The following is a 22782-nucleotide window of genomic DNA, read 5'->3' as shown; positions in this document are numbered from 1 at the left end:
CAGTTTATGTAATCAAATTTTCTTGCAAAGCTTAAATAAATAATGCTTAGTACTTTAGCAGTTAACCTTTTTCTGGGAAATCCGAACCGAGATATTTCCCAAAAATGTCGAAACGTAAACAATTTTCCAAAAATATCTGATTTCCCTTCAATGTAAATTATCGAGTCCTCAAATACACCTGCTTGTTAAATTGAAGGATGGATCAGGTGGAAGCCCAAATTATGCGTAAGTCCGCCTCACGCAGTAATGGGAGCAAAACTGCTTTGTGAATTATTGCCGCACTTCATACTCTGTCTACAATTTACAAACATTTCCATAGAAACCACAATTTCTATTGTTACTTCGGAAGTACAAAATTGAGTTCTAAAGTCTAACTTCCATACTCAGAATCCTTTGAAGATTACTTAAACTCTACATTAGTGTAGAATTTTAATACTAAATTCATACTATGAGTATCTTTAGTGACCAATAAATAATTACCATGACAGTTAATTATTTTTAAATTACGAAATACTTAGTCATAAAATGTAATGAAAAATCTTTAAAAAACCTTAGCTTTTACATTTATAAGCACTTCCTATTCCTAAATCCCAAAATTAACCACTATGAAGTACTACAATACACTACTGATATTATAAATGCGAATGTTTAGATGGATGTATGTTTGTTAGAAGGTATCTCTAGAACGACTGCATGGATCGCGCTGAAATTTGATGTAGAACATAGCCTGGAAGAACACATGGGCTTACTTATTAAGTTTTTTTTAATCGCGCGGATGGAGTCGCAGGCAGTTAGTTGTAAATAAAATCGTTCAAGAATATTTGCTTGAACTATAACATGTGGAGACAACGATTCTATTAAACTGAGATTCTCTTGGAATATATGAAAACATCTACAATATATTCATGTTTTCTCCAAAGCAGTATCTTTCCAAGATTTATTATAGCAATATTCTGTTGGACAGACACTGAATATAATGTCTGGGCAATGTTTTCTTACCAAGTATAAAACGTCGGAATATTAATTTAAGTCTGCCTCAGTATGTTATTATAATACTGTTTTATTAGAGTTTCATAGCGACCGAGAGATATTTCAATAATGAAAATGAAAACTAAAATGTTTAACTTTATGGAGATGGATGCTTTTATTTTCTGTGAAATTATATTTTTATTATTATTATCAATTTTGTTTATTTATATATTGTATTTTATTGTAATGAGACCATTGTTTATTATATAACACATTTTGATTCCTTTAAATGGTTTTAAATCTTATTAAATTCCTTATTAATATTACGAGTATAAATGCGAATGTCTGGATGAACATATCTCCAGAACTTCTGTACGAATATCGCTGAAATTCGGCATACATACACTAGCTGTCGCCCGCGACTCCGTCCGCGAGGCATTAAAAGCATACACTTAATGACTGTGTTTTACATCTGTGCCAAATTTCATTAGGATTCGTTGAGCCGTTCCGGAGATACCTTCTAACAAACATCCATCCATTCATTCATATTTATAACATTAGTAAGATGGTCTAGTCAAACACATATGATACTCGCAAATTTTTTATTTATTTCCGCGCGGACGAAGTCGCGAGCGAAAGCTAGTAGGTTGATATTTGACAACTCATTAAGTAATTTATGATTATGTGCGCTACAATATTGATGGTTTCATTAACACGCAGCTAGCTGTAATTAACAACAATATGTAATGAATACAGATTGGTATTCCATTGTTTGCAATTACATATGTCGATAATAATACATTGGTAGATAAAAAATTTTTCGGTATCAAATTATTGGTGACGAGTCATTATTTCCTTGAAGAAACTGAATATGGTATTTATTATTTAAAAAAAAACATAATTAGAAGCCTATGTGTTCTTCCAGGCTATGTTCTACATCAGCCTTTCCCAAAGTGGGCGATAACGCCCCCTTGTGGGCGCTGCAGGTCTCAAGTTGCCGGTTATAGTAAAAGTTTCGTTTAGAATTCTAGGTTGATATACATATATAGGTCACAATAATTAATTAATTTAATTTGAAGTTATAGTGGTTTTTAAATATGTAAAAATATGGGGGCGCTAAAAACATTTATTCTCACAGTGGGCAGTAGACAAAATAAGTTTGGAAACCACTGTACTACATCTACGCAAAATTACGTCCTGAAAATACCTTCTAACAAACATCCATCAATCCAAATATTCGTGTTTATAAATTTAGTATGATTGTTAATGAAAATAAGTTCACAGGTATCCCCCTATAACTCTAGAAATAGTGAACATCAAACTGAACATCTACAGCTCTTGCTAGCTCATACATCAAAGGTCTATTCGTTTATTTCTGCCTCCCTGAATCCTATTTGTGGCTGCACTTTGTACACCGAGAATAGTTTCTTATCCAACTCGATCAAAAGGAAAGTTTATCTATAACAACTTTAATCACAATTGTCGGACGCTCTTGGATTAGTTATTTTCAATATACTCCACGAGTGAATAGATTGTGTTGTTATACAAGGAACATGTTTCGCAACATTGTGTTCTAATCCACGCATTACGACAATAAAGTATAAGAAAGAAAAAAAAAAAAAGAAAAGATGTACAACCGATAAAAATTCTTACTAACTACTCATTTACAAACATTGAAAGCTATCAAATGTATCGTACCCTAGCTTGCCCCAGTTTTCAATTCTCAGCTAAAGTCAATTATTCTAGTTCACATGCTGTAAAATACAAGCAATTACCCACATTTCCTTGGTAGACGCAACTCTATTTAATATTAAGTTTTATCCGCAACTAAATATTTTAAATTTTTAACTCAAAACAAGATTATTTATATACTAGCTGTGTCCTGCTACTCTTTCCGCGCTAAAAGATAGATAGTGGCATATTCTAAGACCTACTAAATATACATATAAAATTTTATACAAATCAGTCAAGCTGTTTCGGAGATGTATGGTAACTAACATTGTGACACGAGAATTTTAAAGATTAAATATCTTTATACTAAGAACAAAACACGTTAATTTCTAGGCCATTATAGTTATTTAGTTTTGTTGCGCATAGATTTTATAATTATGAACAAAGTACCTAGAATAGCCAAATTTTAACTATGGTAAAAGCATTGCTTCCCGGTTGGAGAACTTAAGCTTACAGTGATGGACGCAGGCTTTACCATCCCTTCTATTAAATCCGCTTTCAAACGCGGCTCAAAACCTATTACCTTATAAACACCATTAACAAGTCATTAAGTATAGTTAAACAAACTTATGTTATCTTAATTAGTTCTATCAGTAAATATGTAAAACCTATTTATTTTGGGAGAATGGCACACAAGACAAGAGAGCTACTGTCCGACAAGGATTTTGTGTCCCTTATTTGACATTGGCAGAGGGGCGCTAGTGAGCTATTAGACTGATGAGTTGCCGTTTACAAAATAACGAAACCGGCAACATAAAATCATTAGTCTTCTAAAATTTATTGATTCTATTTTGATTTCGGTCTATCAATTAGTGTTTCTACAATAATGCTATTCACAACTATTATTAGTTATAACATGATTTATTCTGACGAGCTTTACTTTGTAAAAGTGTATTACAAAATACGAGTAAAAGTTAACATTCATTAAACCTGCCCAGCACTATCATGCTGTGGCAATCGTGCTGTATCCACGCTTTGTCTACGATCGCAGATCACTTTTTCAACCATTGAAGCTATCGTTGATGTTCTGGAATAAATATTTTCTTAACTTATCGTAGGTTTCTAAAAAAATACATTTTTAACACATATTGATATCTCTATTTTTTCAAAGATAATGAGAGAGATAAAGTTATGTTTAATACAGATATTTTGATCTCAGAAACTAAGGGTTAACAGTTATTAAAACGATGAATTTAATTATATTGTTACAAATCCTTCTGTTTCTACGCCATTATAAACCAAGTCCTTATTATACCTCCTAATGTTATTTCTATATTGATTTTGCACTGAATCTCAAGTTTAACGTACTTACATCTTATAATTGAAATTTAGTCATCGGTAAATCTCTTCTACGATCTCATTAAAGACCATTAAGGAAGCTTTAAATGCAACACCATACCATAAACTTGTAATTTGTACTAAATGTTACAGACGTACTGCGGTTAACAGCGCTTAGTTGGAAATCTTTTACGTAAACCTAATCGTTTGAATACCATTTGTTGCTACGAATTATTTACCTCTCAAAGAATCCCTTACTTTTATAAAAATAAAAACTCAAATTTTTAACCATTTTTTTTTATTTATAATTAGGTGCTATGTAAATGACCTTTTACATAAGATAGTACTAAATATTTGATTACATAAAGTGATTGTGCCCAATTTATTTTTTCAACCATATGACATTTTGAAATTCAAATACAAGGCAGTGCTTGTTTGACGAGCTTGGCTTTTAGGTCATAAGTTTCTAGCTTTTGTAATAAACAAAAGGCCGTTTTTCATACTTCGCGCTTTGTTTAGTGTTTGTAAGAGGCATTTTTTATGCAGAACTAAAAGGAAAAAGTTTTTCAAGGTCACCAAAAATATCGTACTTTTGACTTGTTTATTGACTTTTTATTATTGAAGTTAATTTTCATATACATTTGATAACGTTTTTGGGTCTTAATACGATAAAAGGTCTTAATACATAACATCACATACCACGTATATTCGACCTTTAACCGTTGCATGAAAGTGAAATAGATAACGATCAGTTATCACCCTCTCCAGCAGTGAACCCTTATAACTAAACTATCCCTTAAGATGACATAACCAAGATAATATCAACAAAGTACAGAATTCGCTTGACTGTAAAACAAACGGGTAATTAAGGCTTACTGTGAAGAGGCTTTAACGTGTTTTAAATTACATTTGTTAAATAAATTAAGTAAAATAAAATGTATTCATTTACCAAGGATTATACTAAGATTGTTAATTTGTTAATTATTGTGATCCATTTTATTCTCCACATAATAATATATGCTGTCAATAATGTTATCAAGATTTTTTTATATTGGCAAATCAAAGTAAAAAGAAAACATTGAATTTATCGCAATTTTTTATTAAGTTGCATAAGTATTTTTTTGCTATTATACTTCGATAGGAGTAAAATTATGACGTTTAATGAAATGAAATTAACTGTAAATTAAAACCTAGTTTAAGATCTCGTTTTTTAGCAGCTACTGATAATTCCGATATCACTTCTTTTGAACAAAATTTGTTCACAGCGCCTATAACTCACTTGTAATGCGTTCGGAAGCACATCATTTATCAAGTGCAGGCTCTAAATCTGCTTTACGTGTCAGTAGAAATCTCTAAAAATACGGCTCTAAGCGATGGCAAACACGAATATTTCTTTAAAATCATGTTAACATACTAATATCTTTAGATTTTATAACCATAATGTAATTGTAGCTTAAACAAATCAAAATTTAATATTCTTACAATGTACCACTTTAATATTTGACATTACTGTACAGTTTTGTCACAGGCACGCTATGGTTGGTATGGTCAAATAATCGTGCAAAATCTCTCTTGAATTACCTTAACTAGATCATTAATATATAGCATATAGTTAACTAACTGTTTAATTGGTCTATTATTATTTATCAACATTGTCAATTTAATTATCGCGTTTGCATACCAAGATGTGCGTATTCTATTGCTTCTAATATCCATAATCCGAATAAGCCACTGAAACGTTTACGGCAATAGACCAATCATATTAGAATTGCACAATTAACGTGTTCAAAATAGATACGCATAACATAACCTCAGGTGGCAATGCGTATGCATTATTCTACCATTATATATATTATTAACCTCGTTGCATACGGTTCTGCTTATTAAATCGATTATTAATCGACACTATTTGGTGAAATCTGTTACTTAACCAATACTAAGACTCTATTATGGGGGGGGGGGTTTGAAAGATACCCTAACTTTTTGGGGGAAAGACATGCGACTGCGAGGGTCCCGGGATCTCGAATGGGACGCATCGTACTGTGATATTTGGGTTTCTGCTCTTTTTGGCTCTGACCTATCCTATGCGATTCTAAGACTCAATCCTATCTTACGATTGATTGAAGGGATATACAGACAATCTTATTTTTTCTTAATTCAGATTTCAAATCAACGAAAACATACAACTAAGAATTTGGTACAGAGGATTTTGATTATGTGGTTTCGATGAGTCATATTTTACATAACCTGCAAGGGATTATCTTTTTTTTTACATTTTATCTTATATATAAAATTCTTGTCAAAATTTTAGTAACTATACTCCTCCAAAACTGACCGATTTTTATGACATTTTATATGCTTAATTAAGTAGGTCTGAGAATTAGCTACTATCTATTTATTAATCCTGCGCGGACGTAGTCGCGGGCGATAGCTAGTTGTATTCTATTATAAATGCAATCTAACTAAGTATTGTAGTAAAAGCCAGTATAATAAAAACGTACTTTAAGGTTTATTTACATTTTAATATTAAATGGCGCTGAACTTAAATGAAATTTGTAAAAAAGTAGAGTGAAATTTCATATAAATAGTTAAGAGACCTTAAAATGCTTCTTTCGTTAACTAAAAACAAAACACAACTGTATAAAATTATCAAAGTTTTTAAATTATATGTCTGCATGGTTTTAATACAAAAGTTTCTCAAATCTAGCTTCATTTTCTGCTTTATTCATAATTCGTTTAAACGTTTTCGTCTAAAAGCTCCAACGAAATTAGCTCTCATTTATTTAATACGTGTGACAATCAAAAGGAGGCCTATACGCGAGAATATGAGGCTTTCTTTCATTATCTTCTGGCTTCTGTTTAATTAAACTCAATAATGTTCTGTACAAATAGGTTTCCACTGTCAAAAGACATGTACAAAAACATATTCTTTTTATTCTCTTTTAGACATATTTTTACTGTGGTTAATAAAAATGGAAATTTTCAATAAATCTTATCTACGGGACGGCTGCACGGATCTTGCTGAAATTTAGCTGAAACATAGCCTGGAAGAACACATAACCTTCTTATTTTTTTTTTAAATTCGGCATGAACAAAGTCACGGACAACATCAGTTAACAACAGACTAAATAATAAAACGGAATATCGTCGTTTTTAATGACAAACAACTAAGTAGTACATTTTTTGAGCAGAGTTTTCTATCCTTATACTAAACAATTGATTTCTGTGGCCTAAATGAAAAATAAAATATCTCAAAATACATTGTACATACAGCTCTGAACCACCCTAGGTACCTTATTTAAATTCCAGCAATGGAACACCACCAATCTTTATAAATGTCTGTGTTTTATTTGAACATTTAAATCGAAGGATCTCCAATAAAAGGGAAAGACATTTCTTTTTTTCTAGATTTATCCTTTAACCTTAAAGTCATCGAAGTATTTTAACATTAAACATTTAATCATTCAATCACATATTTGTGGCCAGTAATTTTATGAAATTAAGAAGTAAAATAATAATAGTGATCTCCTACACTCGTATTCCACAGACATATTTTACGTAAGAATTTATTGTACTCCAATAAAAAAGGATAACTTGAAACTTAAATATTTTAAAGAACAATACTAAAATTGAAACTTGATAGCAAAGAAATCATTTAACATCGGAAATTTTGATAATTTTCTCGTTATGGTGATAAAAAGTTTAGGTGCTTCTTTAAAAGGCAGGAATATGGCCACTATATTACAACTTATAATTAATGAGAGTAATAGGTTTTCTTCTTATGTCAGCTACGGTAAAAAAAAAACAATCGAAGTGGTAAATCATAGCCCCTGTTAAATTATATTAGCAATAATTTCATGGAGTTTATCGAGCATGTCGGTAGTTGGTAGTCGTCTTACCAATTAAGAGCAAAGAGGTCCGTTGTTAGTGGAACACGTCGACTTAATCCCCTGTCCACTTAGAATACTCGATCCCTTTGCCGTCCGTTCCTCTCAGCTATTATGCCATACGAAGCTAATGCTTAGTAAATGTAATTACTCTTGTAACATTATAGTAAATGTTTGAATCATTCTTAGTACTATTATACTAGTTAAAATTATTTATTTAAGAGTAATTTAATTATTTCCGCAATAAACAGTTATTTATATTTGCTATAATTTTACTACAGGAGTATAACATTGTTCGATTATTATAAATTTTAGAAACTTATACTAAAAGCTTTTTTCTCACTGATATATAGGGATGTAAAACACCTGAAGACTAAATATTTTTTGGGGATCACATTCAGATGCAATTGACATTAACATATCTAGTTGAACAACTTTACAACGTGTTACGATCTTGTAAAGACATTGACAAAATCTGCGTAGGCTGTATTGTACTATTTTGTAACATGTGTTCGCACTTTAAGGAAGGAAGTAACAACTCTATAATAATAGATGTATTTTATTCGGGACAGGTTACGCCCCATTGACAAATTTACTTATAATAAAATTCACAATTCAAAATTTTGTTTATGTAAATTTCGGCATCCGCTGAATCGCCGTCTTAATTGTGTTGGTGCTTTACTACATGATACAAAAAATACTACATACAAATATTATAAATGCAAATGTTTAGATGGATGGATGGAAGTTTGTTTGAAGATGTCTCCAGAACGGCTGAACAGATCTCAATGAAATTAGGCATTCATATTGAACATAGTCTGGAAGAACACATAGACTGCTAATTATGTTTTTTTTTAATTCGCGCGGACGGTGTAGCAGGCGACAGATATGTTTTCATACAAATAGAAGCACGAAAACAAGTCTAACAATATAATGTGTGATATAATGCGCCACGACGACATCCCCAATAATATATTCCTTTAAATATGCAATAAATAAAACGCCTGTCATGCATTAAATCTCCGCCCCTGGGCAACTTGCCCAGAAAACTACTATGGCTGTTGTCTCGACTTGGCTTCAATGCTGATAATAATATAGATCTTGCTTCTAATATACCTATGCTCTACGTATCTTTAAAAATAAAACTCTATGGAATATTTGTTCTTAAATTAAATTTTCTTGCAAGAACTTTCTAAAACTTCAAAATTAAGTCCATAGACTAACTCTTAGGAATCAACGAATTTCTAAGATGAGCTTTTGGTGTCATTAAAACAATTAAAAAGTTTTTTTTTTTCGATTAGATGAAAAAGACGAGATTAACATGAAAGCACGCTCTAACTGGACATCTCTGAAATGTGATACGTTTAATTTCCAAGCTGAGACTAGTGGACCATTTCATTCCTGCTAGTTAACTTCAAGCAAATCTAAACCAAGTGTATTACATTTGAATAATCTAACTGTAATCTTGTCTTTGTCCTTGTTTCTGATGTAACTAACAAGCGTCAGTGGAGTTTGTCCAGTGTCAAGGTACATCAAATTCAATTTATTAATTATAAAAAAAAAATTGCGTAAATTTGCGACATAAACGGTTGTATCTTTTGATTGGCTTGGCTTAGAAGTTTTTTTTTCACTGCTCCTAGCGACCGCAGACCTGAACATTTGATATAAATTCCTGCTTGATACCTTCATGCGTTTTTGAGAAATAGGGTCTTGACAGACGGACGACAGGACGGACACCAAAGTGTTCCGTTTTTTTCCTATGAGGTACGGAAACCTAAAAATTATAATACAAAAATACGACATAAAAAATTATTATTTTTGTATATTGCATTCCAATGAACCAAGAAGACTATTAACTGTTATAGATTGCAAAGAACTATTTTATACAGAAAAAATAACGCTTGATAGAATTCAAATTCCCGAGTCCGGGCCTAACAGAAATTTACGTGTAAACGTTTTCATAACGCCATTAACAAAATTTTTGCAGCGCCCCCACTAGACTGAAAGTACAACAACTATTCTTACACTTGGACGATGAGGAAACGAAGGCGCGTATCACATATATTCGTTTTAGAATCAGGGTATGAATTAGTTGTGCGTAAACATGTGTGGGTGTCAGGACGCAAACAGCTTCAGATAACATTCGTAATAAAACATTACTGTGAAAGTTTGCAGCTGACATCTGTCAAATGTAAATTGAGAAAGGGGCGTACTATTTTAGATTTGTCTTTATCGGTAAAAAAAAATGTTGATGATAACAATTTTAACAGTGTGTTAAAAACAAGAATGGCGCCATTCGTACAGACTAGATAGGCTGAAGAACTGGTGAAGGTTATTTCTTTCTGTGTTCCTGAGCTTCCGCGGGCTTCTGAGACCAAAATCCACGTTTAAAACATACTGTTTAGTCAGAGATGAAAGACAGGGATGACGATATGATATAAACAGAGATTTTGGTACCAGAATTCCACAGTAAGTTATACAAAAATACGATAATAATGTGTAATTAAAAACTACACATGATAACTTAATGAAGAACATCTGGTCCACGAAATATGATTGTTTACGGAATGCATGTAATATGAGATAGGGGCGTAAAACAAATTCACGCCCCCTTTGATAAATTTACTCATAATCTCAGTATTTGCAGGCCACAGTCTGTAGATAGTCTTGTTAGGAGTGATCCGTGCGAGGACCATGTTGTGGATAGTGATACAGTTTTCGTTTATAATAACTTTTTGCAATGTGCTTATACAGTGTGAAGTTCATCAAGAAAGACCTAAAATAAAAACATCTAATGGTGATCTAATTTTAGAACCAGCATACAACAAAAACATTTATTTGCGACGTAATGGACCCAAGTCATCAGTATACTTGGGTGGCCTAAATGTACTTAATATCAATACTTCTTCTGCACCGGCACAATATCAACCGGCTTCTGGCAGTGAATTCGAGAATGATCTTCAAGATATAAATGGCATATCTGAAAGATTGCACAGACTTGAAAATCAAAATACTCCCTTGCCAGTCGACTTACTATTTAATATAACGTTACTTTCAAGAAAAATCAATAGACTTAATAATAGAGTTTCCTTACTGAGGACACAAATGGGTAGAAGAGTTAACAATTGTGAGTCTAATCCATGTCGTCACGGTGGAACTTGCCTAAACTTGGTAACGGGATACCATTGTCTTTGTCCATCAAATTGGGAGGGACCGAAATGCGAAGACGATGTGAATGAATGCCGCAACTTCGCCGGTACAGACTTGGGCTGCCAGAATGGTGCAACTTGCATTAATAGACCAGGATCTTACGAATGTTTTTGCCGAACAGGATGGTTTGGCCTCCACTGTACGAGGAAAGCTAAAGATTGTTCTGGCGGTGATTTCGAAATGTGTGGATATGGTACTTGCTTAACAGTAACCTCTGGAGATGGCATCAAGTGCATCTGCGATCAAGGTTGGACAACGAATGGGACAGGAATTGCTTGCCTTACTGATGTGAATGAATGTGAACAAGGTGTCCGGTGTTCTGTAAATCCCAGAGTCGAATGTATAAATCTTCCTGGTTCATTTCGATGCGGTGCTTGTCCACCAGGTTTTGAAGGTAATGGGTATGTCTGCTACGACATCGACGAGTGTCTCACTTTGCCTAACGGTGGTTGCAGTATTACTCCTTTCGTCACTTGCCATAATACAATCGGATCAAGAATTTGTGGTCCCTGTCCAATGGGATTCCAGGGTGATGGCGTTACTTGCACTTGGAGAGGCTCCTGTAGTATAAATAATGGCGGTTGCCATCCGTCTGCGCGTTGTGTGGAAAGCCGGTTTAGTTTCACTGCGAGGATGGGACAGTGCGTCTGTCCGGATGGAATGTATGGAGATGGTATCGGCGTTCAAGGATGCTACGTTCCAAACTCAGGTAATGTAACTCTTCAATGTGAAGACAATCCATGTGGTGAGCATGGACACTGTCATTCAGTTAGAACTGGCTATACTTGCATCTGCCAAAAGGGTTTTAACGGTGTGCATTGTGAAAATCCTGCAAATTTATGTCAAAGTAATCCTTGTCAAAATGGAGGTAGCTGCCGCTTGGACGAAAATTCACCTGGGGGTTTTAGATGTGAGTGTACTGCTTTATATTCTGGAGACTTGTGCCAGTCACACACAACTCTTTGTGGTGGTGTATTAAATCACGAAGAAGGAAGCATAATATATCCTCTAAGTAATGCTACCTATAGTCATAATGCTCGCTGTGCATGGGTTATTCATACGATACCAGAAAAAGTTATAAATGTAACATTCAGTAAATTTAATTTAGAATCGAGCCCAGACTGTCTCTATGACTTCTTACAAATACATGATGGTAGAAGCTCAGCTAGTCAGTTAATTGGAAGATTTTGTGGTAGTCAATTCCCTAAAGGAGGAAATATTGTATCTAGTCATAATAATTTATATTTCTGGTTTCGATCAGACCAAAGTATTGCTAAGGATGGTTTTGCTTTACATTGGACTAGTACAAACCCAGTGTGCGGGGGCGAAATCGATGCCAGTACTCATGGTCATATCAGCTCACCTGGCTCTCCCGGTAGGTATCCACCAAATAGAGATTGTTACTGGCGTCTCACCACTGCAATTGGGAAAAGGATACAATTACATTTTTTCGCGCTTGATATTGAATCGCATGTTAACTGCAGTTTTGACTATATTGCTATATATGACGGCGGGCATGTCAAGGATCCTCTTATAGAAAAATATTGTAACTCAACCCAACCTGCTCCTTTGCAATCGGCTGGTTCAGAACTTTTAATTCATTTCCATTCTGACGCATACAATTCTGGTTTCGGTTTCCAAATCGCTTATGCCCCAGTGGAAGGTATACCAGGCTGTGGTGGATACTTTACTGGGTACAGAGGCGAAATAACGTCGCCTAATTACAACGGTAAATATATCAGTAATTTAGAATGTGAATACAAAATTAAAACAAGTGAAGACACAAAAATCCGTATTAATTTTGTTTCTTTTGCACTAGAGAATTCGTTTCGATGCAAGTATGATTACGTTAAGATTTATGACGGGCCTTCTAGTGATTCTCGTTTCGTTGGTAAATTTTGTGGTACATCATATCCTAAATCATATACCTCAACATCTAATACGTTATTTATTATATTTAAATCAGATCATACAATGACTTCAGAAGGTTTCAGAATGACTTATGAATCTATTTGTCATAAACAATTATATGGGGATAGTGGCATTATACAATCGCCGGGATATCCCTTCAGTTATCCGGAAAATAAAGTTTGTGAATATATTATTAATACTTCTCCAGGGAAATCAATACAATTAACATTCCAAGATTTTAATATTGAAAATAACAGTTACTCCGATTGCATATACGATAATGTTGAAATTAGAGACGGACCCGACATCAACTCAACATTACTTGGAAGATTTTGTGGGTCGGAACTATTACCTCCAGTTCAAACTTCGACATTTAACATTATGTATATAAGATTTAGGTCCGATATGAGTATAACAGGTGCCGGATTTTACGCTAACTATACAACAATAGATACTGAATGTGGTGGAATTCACAGAGATACTACGGGGGTAATAAGTCACCCATCGGATTCAGAAACGAGTTACAAAGATAACCAATCTTGTACTTGGATGATAATTGCTCCTGAAGGAATGCATATTAAGCTTACCTGGGATAGATTCAAACTTGAAAGTCAAATTCGACCATCATGTACCAGCGACTTTGTAGAATTGTATGAAATAGATGATGATAACGAGCGTAGTTTACTTGGTCGTTACTGTGGTTTTACTATTCCACCCGCTCTCATTTCTTCTACTAATAGAATCATGATCAAATTTGAATCAGATAATAGCATAAGGGAAACTGGTTTTGCTTTATCATATTCCTTTGTAGATGAAAGATCGCACTGTGGCGCATTCTTAGTAAAGTCTCATGGTGTCATATACTCCCCTGGATGGCCACATGTATACGAGCCTAATCGCGACTGTATTTGGACAATTACTGTGCCTATTGGGCAGCAAATTAAGTTAAATATATCCCAGTTTGACTTGGAACGTCCCATACGTGATAAATGTGATCTTGGAGATTACTTAGAAATAAGAAACGGAGCGACAGAACAAACCCCTCTTATAGGCAAATATTGTGGTAAATTCAAATCAAAACGTATTATATCGGCAGCGAATACTTTGTATTTGCATTTCCATTCAGATTTTTATTTAACAGGCCGTGGCTTCAAAATTGAATGGGATGGCACCATAACAGGATGCGGTGGCACACTCACTAGTGCGAACGGATCTATTTCGTCACCTAATTATCCTAATAATTACAATGAAAATGCAGAATGTTTTTACAGAATTGTTACGAGTGCCGGATCTCGAATACGGATTTCCTTTACTGATTTAGATTTGGAAAAGACTCTGCATTGCATGGACGACTACGTCGAAATATTTGACGGTAGAGATACAAGCGCTTTAAGTTTAGGAAAACACTGTAACATGTCTCAAGCTTTAAGAAATATTGAAACGTCTGGAAACTACGCTTACATTAAATTTCGATCAGATTTTTACATAAGTAGTAAAGGGTTTCTACTAAACTATAATACTGTCTGTCAACGTAACCTTACAGGGAATTATGGCGTCATTGAAAGTCCAGGCTATCCCAGTAATTACCCTCATTATGCCAATTGTCTATGGACTATTACAGTTCCAAGAGGAAATAAAATTAACGTAACCTTTACACACTTTGACATATTTAAGTCACATCGAAATTTTGCCTGGAGGAGGTTAGAAACTTATGTACAAGTTCGTCCACATGTAGATACTTGTGATACAGATTTTGTTCAAATAAGTGAAACGGATGGTACGTCCGTAACAGAAAAGCTTTGTGGAGCTACATTGCCTAAACAAATAAATGTTCAAAGTAATATTCTAAATATCAAATTTAAATCAGGCGGTTATTTCAGTAGAAGTGGTTTCCGCCTGGAGTGGGTTAAAGATGGTTGCGGTGGTCACATTCAAAAGATATTTGGTGCCTTGTCATTGGATAAGAGAATGAATGTCGCTGAAAATGAAATAAACTGCGAATGGATAATAGAAACGCCTCTTGGTACAAGTGCTAAAATAACGTTCACAGAGTTGCATATGTACGACAGTAAAAATTGCACAGAAGATGCGATTGAGGTATACAATGGACAAAGTGTCGATGCGCCCCTCATAACGAAAATTTGTCATCGTTATTCGGGGATGGTCCAAGGAAGTTCTAATGTTCTATTAGTAAGATTTATCAAAAAGTCTTCTCTTAGGAATGTATTTTTTAACTCTTATTTTGATTCATTTAGATCTGGGTGCGGCGGTAAAATAACTGCGCCCTCTGGTATTATTTACTCAAAAAATTACCCAAAAAATTATGATGATAATTTAGATTGCATATGGTCCATAACAGTACCCAAAAATCATCGAATAAAATTACAAATGCTAGAATTTGATTTATATTCCGAAGATAATGACGATTCGTCATCTTGCGAAGACTTGGTTAACATATACGAAACAAGTAATATTTTGGACTCCAATTACACTTATCATGTTTGCCCTAAGACGAATATATCGGAAATTGTATCGAAGTCCAACGAAATGAGCCTTCAATTTCTTACAAATGGGTATGGGACTGCAAAAGGATTCAAGGCATCTTTTGTTATGATATGCGGTGCTCGCATCACAGCCGCTCGTGACGGAGTAATTAATAATAAATTTTTGCAAGAATCTAATGAAACTTGTACATGGACCTTGCTAGCTCCTACACCCAATTTAAAAATTAAACTAACTATAACACACCTGTCGATTCCCAAATATACGTTAGATAGTACAAATACAAGTAGGTCATGTCCAGCATCATTTCTGAGATTACTCGATGGTGACGATGAGGATTCACCTTTGATTGATGAATACTGTGGAAATAAAGTCCCTCCAATGATCGTAAGTCATGGTAGTGCAATGACCATACAACTTGGAACTTACGTTGGTAAAATTTCAGGACAATTTTCAGCACACTATACTACTTTAACCTCGGCTTGTGGAGGAACATTAACATCGGAAGAAGGTACTATCGCTTCGCCAAATTATCCCCAATCATATCCTCCTGAATCTGATTGTGAATGGATTTTAAGCACATCACCTGGCAATAAAGTATACATAACGTTTGAAGAGCTAAACATAGAAAATTCAGAAGGATGCAATGAAGATTATTTAGAAGTTCGTGAAGATAATGGCGGCGGCAGACTAATTGGAGCATTCTGTGGAAATGTTTTACCAACGAACACAACATCTGCAAGTAAACTCTATATAAAATTTCATAGTGATAGTAGAGACACAGGTCGGGGCTTTCTAATACACTATGGATTTTTGCATGGAAATGATATAATTGGATTGACAAGAGGTGAAATAACATCACCTTTGTATCCCAATACGTACGAGGGCCGTGCTGAATATACATGGCGTATAACTATAAAAAACCCTTCAATAATCGCTTTAAGTATTGACAAGTTGGAAATTCATAACCATGGGACAACTTGTCAAAATTACTTAGCATTTTATGACGGTTACAATGAAGAAGCTCCGCTTTTAGAACTGATGTGTGGAATAATCACAAACCAAATTAAATCTCTTAAAACAACTTCATCTGTGGTTTACATCAAATTGCATTTGGAAGCATCAAATATCGGTTCTCTTTTCCATTTACACTGGGAGCAAGCTGATAAGGATGAAGGAATTGAAATCAGTGATAAAGCTAATTGTGGATTTAATCATACAGAAATTATAGCCCCAGGACGTAGTGTGTCTTTCACCTCACCTAATTATCCCCTCCCGTACGATAATGACTTAAACTGCGTTTGGATTTTTAAATCAACAGTCGGACGTCACTTACTATTATCCTTCCAAGATATGTTTTTAGAAGAGACACAAAATTGTTTTGCGGACAAAGTGAACATATTTTCTTCAAATTCTCTAGATCAATGGACTCCTTTGAAAGAAAATGTTTGTGAATATAAAGCAATAAAGATGTCAATGAATGCAACCACTTATCTAAAGGTACAATTTAAAACAGATAATTCAGTAAATCAAAAAGGCTTTTCAGCTAAGGTTTCATCAATGTGTGGAGGTGAACTTTTTAATTCAGGAGTGATAGAGCCGACTTGGTTGGATATGCAAAACATATTTTCAAGTATGATGCGATGTGAATGGAAAGTGAAAGTGCGACCTGGGCGAAATGTAAAAATTGTCTTTGAAAATTTCAATATCACAAGTACCGATTGCTCTTCGTATGTTATAATACATAACGGTGAAACTAGAGATTCGCCTTTATTAGGTGATGGAAGATATTGCGGCTATACACATGAAAAATTAAATGACATAACTTCATCCAGTAATGCCGTATTTATAAGTTCTGTAATGCACGTATCAAGGGATTCCCTGGGGACTTTTAGAAATTTCAAATTACGATTTGAAGAATTAAATCATGTATGTGGTGTAACATCTTCATTGGATGTTGATCATCCATGGGAAGTCATATCTTCACCAAATTATCCTTACGTGCCTCCACCTTATACCGAGTGCGTTTGGGTATTCATTGGTCCTCCGGGTGAAATTTTACGTATCGATTTTATTGAAAGGTTTGACTTAGAAAAATCAGATTCTTGTATTTCAGAATATGTAGAGATCCGTGAAGGTTCTACTATAAATTCTCCAGTAAAAGGTAGGTATTGTGGTGATAAGCCTGGTACAATAAAAACTAGCAACAATATAATGTATATTAAGTATTCAACGCAATTATTAGAACCGAGAAATGGATTTAAAGCTAATATTTCTATAGATGTCTGCGGTGGGACTATTGTGGCAACCGAAGGCACTTTGGAGTCACCGGGTTACCCACAAATGCCGGTTTTACCGTATGGTACAATTTGTAAATGGAATATCATTGGGCCTTCGGTATATAGTTTAAAACTGCAACTAAAAGATTTAAATCTTCCTGACTCTGTGGAACCTTGTGCTACAAAACTTACAATTAGCGAAAATTCTATACCAGTAAATAATACTATTACTATTTTAAAAGAATATTGTAGCGACGATATAGAAGAATATTCAACACCTATTGATTCTTTTACTAATCAAGTTATAGTCGCATTATCTATTGGAAAGCCGAATGATTGGGATCAAATTACTGATAACAGAGGATTTAAACTGACGTTTAGTTCCTGGAGGCCCACATGCGGTGGCACTGTTACAACATCAGAAGGATATCTTACTACACCAGGCTACCCCAGGCTAACAACATTAAGGTTTTGTCAATGGAAAATTAAACTACCTAATTCTAACAGACGTGTACGCCTAGAACTCTTAGACTTCGATATAGACAATCATCGCATTGGAATATACAACGATGTGCAATTTCAAACTCTGATTGAAAAAATACCTGGTACAAATTATTCTACTACAAATAAAGTGTTTGAATCATCTGGAAGTACTTTAGGAATTTATGTGTGGTTAAAGCCGTTGGGTACAAAAACTCACCGATTCAAAGCTCAATTTACTTCAAATGACGAAGCAATGTGTGGAGGTGAATTAAGTGGTATCACGGGAGAATTGTTGGATCCAGATCTCCAACGTTCGTACTTATGTTCGTGGCATTACAGTTACGACGATGTTGAGAATAACTCTAATTTTCAATATAATACGATGGTTATTCAAGCTAATGTTAATAATCCATCTATTAAAAAAAGTTGCCGCTTTTCCGAGCCTCGTTTAACTATAAAATCTATTATTATGGAAGACCTCGCAATCACTCGAACTATTTGTGGAGGCAATAAAGAAGAAACTTATAGGCTTCCGTCAAACATCTTGGATCTTACAGCTGTAAGAAATAAGGACAAAAACTTGAGTTTTCATCTTAAATGGAAGTTACAACCGTGTGGGGGAATCGTTTACGTGAATGAAGAAATGATAAATGTTTTGAATTTAACGAGTAATAGTAACGTTTCGATAGATTGTGCATGGGTACTTGTCGCACCTGTAAATAGTAAGATTGAAATTAAATTAGAGGGCGAATTTCAATTGGAATGCTCCAATGAATTTATACAAATAAGTCGAGGTACTGGAATGTTGACAGCAATAATTGGTGATTATTGTAAAGATAGAATTCCACAAAATCCTTTAGTTACAACTTATAGGTATACGTTTGTTGAATATCACTCAAATGCTAAGAATAACACTAAAATAAAATTAATTGTCAAAACAGCTACAAATCAATGTGGAGGAATACTAACAAAACATGAACGTCAATTTTCATCGCCTAACTTTCCTAATAATTATATTGAAAATCAAGAATGCATCTGGGAAATTAAAGCAGAAATTGGTTATAGAGTATCTCTTCAGTTTGTTGAACGTTTCGTAATTGAAGATACACCAAATTGCACTAAAGACGCGTTAATTATATATGACTGGAAAGACGACATGTATACTGAAGTTGCAAAACTTTGTGGCCGGCGACTACCACCGGCGTATAACTCGACTTTCAATCAAATGAAAGTGGTCTTCCGCACCAATTCTGAGATTAACCTGGATGGATTTAGAGCTCACTGGTCTTCTATTTGTGGTGGTATTTATAAAGCCACTGAAAAAGAACAAATACTGTACAGTCCAGGCTATAACAACGGATATTTGCCTTCATTGAAATGCGAATACCAATTTATAGCAACAGATAATAGGGTTGAATTGAAATTTTTAACTTTTGACATCGAAGGTACGTATCCATTATGTGAATATGACAACGTTACTTTGTCAGCGCACAGTCAGTATGACTATTTTAACGAGGTATACTGCGGACAAGAAATTCCGCCTCCCTTAAAAAACGTTGATGAAGTCCAAATGGTTTTAAGTACTGATAGATATAGTAGTAGAAAGGGATTTAAATTGTCTTATTCTATTTATAATTGTGGGGGGAATGTTAGTAATAATAGTCATGTTATTAAATTTGACAAATATGAACGAGATTTAAATTGCAGTTGGATTATACAAGCCCCAGTTAATAAAATTGTCGTATTGAGATTTGATTACATCGATTTAGAGAGTAATCCGGATTGCTACAATGATTACATCGCAGTATATAATGGATTGAGTATCGATAATAATAAACGCCTTGCATTGATGTGCGGAAATTTGAACTCTAGTACAATAATTAGGAGCAGCGGAAACGAAGTTCTCTTACAATTTGTTACCGACAGCAGCGTTACATATACAGGGTTTAAAGTTGAAATTATTTTCAGTTACTCGGAATCTACTGGATGTGGGGGGCAAATAGATTTAAGCCCTACATCAAGTCATACCTTAAAATCACCTCTTATAGGAAATAGTTTTGTATATGAGAATTATTTAGATTGTACATGGACTATAAAAGCGCCGCATGATTATGTCGTTAATGTTGAATTTATATCTTTCCACGTATCTTCTTGCTACAATGTAAATCAGACGGCTATAGGAATCAGCACGTGTAACTGTGACTTCGTTGAGTTCAGGGACGGAATAAATCCAAACAGTTTAATTATAGGCACTTATTGTGGTCATACTTTGCCACCACAAATACATTCGACTTACGAATACATGTCTGTTAGGCTTGCTACAGACGGTGAGATTGCTAGCTCGGGTTTTGAAGCTGTATTATCGGCAAAAGAATCGCTTTGTGGCCAAAGTGTGTTTACAGTTACAAATAACGTTCAAACTCTGAAATCACCAAGATACGATTCTGGCTTTGTTCCACGTGACTTACATTGCTCGTATCATTTAAGAGCTGACAGGTACGCTTCAATACGTATATCAATAAAGAATTTAGATTTGCAATCGGGTTCTTCGGATACAAATAAATGTAATAACGATTATTTGTTAATAACAAGCAACGCTTACCCTTATAATAATATATCCATCGGAAGTAACTTTATTTTGAATCCAGATGTTAATTCCTTTTTCCAAATTTCAAGTTTTTATGAACAAACATTTCCCAGAACTGCGGTATTTTGTGGAGTTAAAAAATCAGTTGATTTATATGTATACGGAGAAATTTCAATGTATTTAAAAACTACATCAGAATCAAGCAGAAGTTACAGAGGGTTTGACATAGAATTCGTTAATTCCGGTTTCTGTGGAAGAAATTACACCGATACACAAGGTAGGATAAAGTCTATGTATCCATTGCCAGACGATTCTATGGATTGCTATACGCTTATCACAGCTCCTGAACATCACACAGTTGCACTATACTTTATTTTCATTTCACCCGATTATGACAATGACGCTGTATATCTTAAGATATTTGATGGCGCCAATACAACAAGTCCACTTTTAGCTAGGTTTGCAAAGGAAGGCGTAGCTTACGTTGCAGTTTTTTCAACGGGCAGGAGCTTATTGTTGCATAACCACGGCGAAAACAGTCGAATATTATCGTTTGATTCGACATTTGTTTCTACAGACAAAGGTCGCGGATGTGGTGGAAAGCTGAATAACGTGGTAGGTAGAATTATGAGCCCTCTATATCCGGAAGTTTATCGTCAGAAAAGTACATGTGAATGGGAGTTAGAAACCCCACATGGAACACGTTTGGCGGTACATTTTGAAGTATTCGATCTCGGTATTGTATGCGATAAAAACTATGTTCAACTAGCAGATAGAAACGGCAACACAATATATACTTATTGTTCTGAAACACCCGCGGATTATATAAGTTCAGATAATTATGTTAAAATAATATTTATAACTGATATGAATAACGGTGGGACTGGTTGGGTTGCAGATTTTGCTGCATTAGCCAAATCTTGATTGTTATAAGTACTTCATGCAGATGCTAAAATCTATAACCTTTTGTTATAAGTAAAAATAGTTATTTTATTTTAGCTTTTAATTATATAATTAAAACTAATTAAATTAAACTATTGAAATGTGTGTTCTGATATATCCTATTATGTGTATATACAACAATAAAACTGTCGTAGTATCTAATTGTCAATTTAAAACATAATATATAAGTATGTATTTCAAACATTGTAACTTTTAGCAAATTATATAATAAGCCTGATGAAATACGCTGTTTATTGTATCAAGAGTGTTAACTATTTGAATAAAATAAAAAATAATTAAAGTAACTTTATATGTTGTTTCAATTTAAATTTATCCCAAATCTACGCCTTCGGCAACATCTGTTGCACGAATGCACCGGCTCGACCGGTGCAATACCACCACACAGAAGCCAGGCATAAAGTGGAAGCTATTTCTCGTTTTCTACATACTAATAAGAGATTATCAACAGGCTTACCTATGTCTAGAAGTGCTTATTTTCATCTATGACTTTTGAAGTCATATACATGTTTATTAGCAGAATGTTTTTTAAAGAATGACAATAAATCCCAACGTCAGCTGAATGTAGCGCCGAAAATTTGATCTACGACTCCGCTCTATAAAGTAATAACGTATAAAGACTGCCAACATTTTGAGTCGGCAAACTTTTATTGCTCCATAAAACTCCCGACGAAAGCAAAGTGCAGACTCCATCGGGAGGAGCACGGTGTAAGCATAATTTTTGAATTTTTTTTATCATCTTTCAAAATTAAATCATTCGAATTTTTTGTTATTGTAGGTTTCGACTGTCACGATACTTGTATTAATGTATTGACTTGTCTCTATTATTACAAAGAGATTGTAAGAGAGAACAATATATGTCTATACAAGTATTACTAATCGAAACCCACAGGGAAGCTCAAATTCTAGTAAATGTTTCAAAACAAATGAAGTAGTCTTATTAGAATACTTGCATTATCAGCGGAGTTAGACAAAATTTGTTTAC

At 34.2% G+C, this 22782-nt stretch overlaps 1 protein-coding gene across 1 annotated transcript; it reads left to right on the top strand.

Moving 5' to 3' along the window:
* The first annotated feature begins 10524 nt into the window (after nt 1-10524).
* On the top strand, nt 10525-22085 carry LOC106123427 (cubilin). The gene has a single exon (XM_013319743.1). It carries the CDS (start codon nt 10560-10562, stop codon nt 21759-21761), a length of 11202 nt encoding a protein of 3733 aa, XP_013175197.1. The 5' UTR covers nt 10525-10559; the 3' UTR covers nt 21762-22085.
* Nucleotides 22086-22782: the final 697 nt, after the last annotated feature.

This window comes from Papilio xuthus, unplaced genomic scaffold, assembly GCF_000836235.2.
Source record: "Papilio xuthus unplaced genomic scaffold, Pxut_1.1 DF826115.1, whole genome shotgun sequence".
Classification (NCBI taxonomy): domain Eukaryota; kingdom Metazoa; phylum Arthropoda; class Insecta; order Lepidoptera; family Papilionidae; genus Papilio; species Papilio xuthus.
Note: the sequence above shows the minus strand (reverse complement) of the source record. Positions and strands in the feature narration are given on the sequence as shown.

Bases quoted from the DNA above. Each gene is read 5' to 3' on its own strand.
- LOC106123427 (XM_013319743.1), top strand. From the start codon at position 10,560: ATGTTGTGGATAGTGATACAGTTTTCGTTTATAATAACTTTTTGCAAT.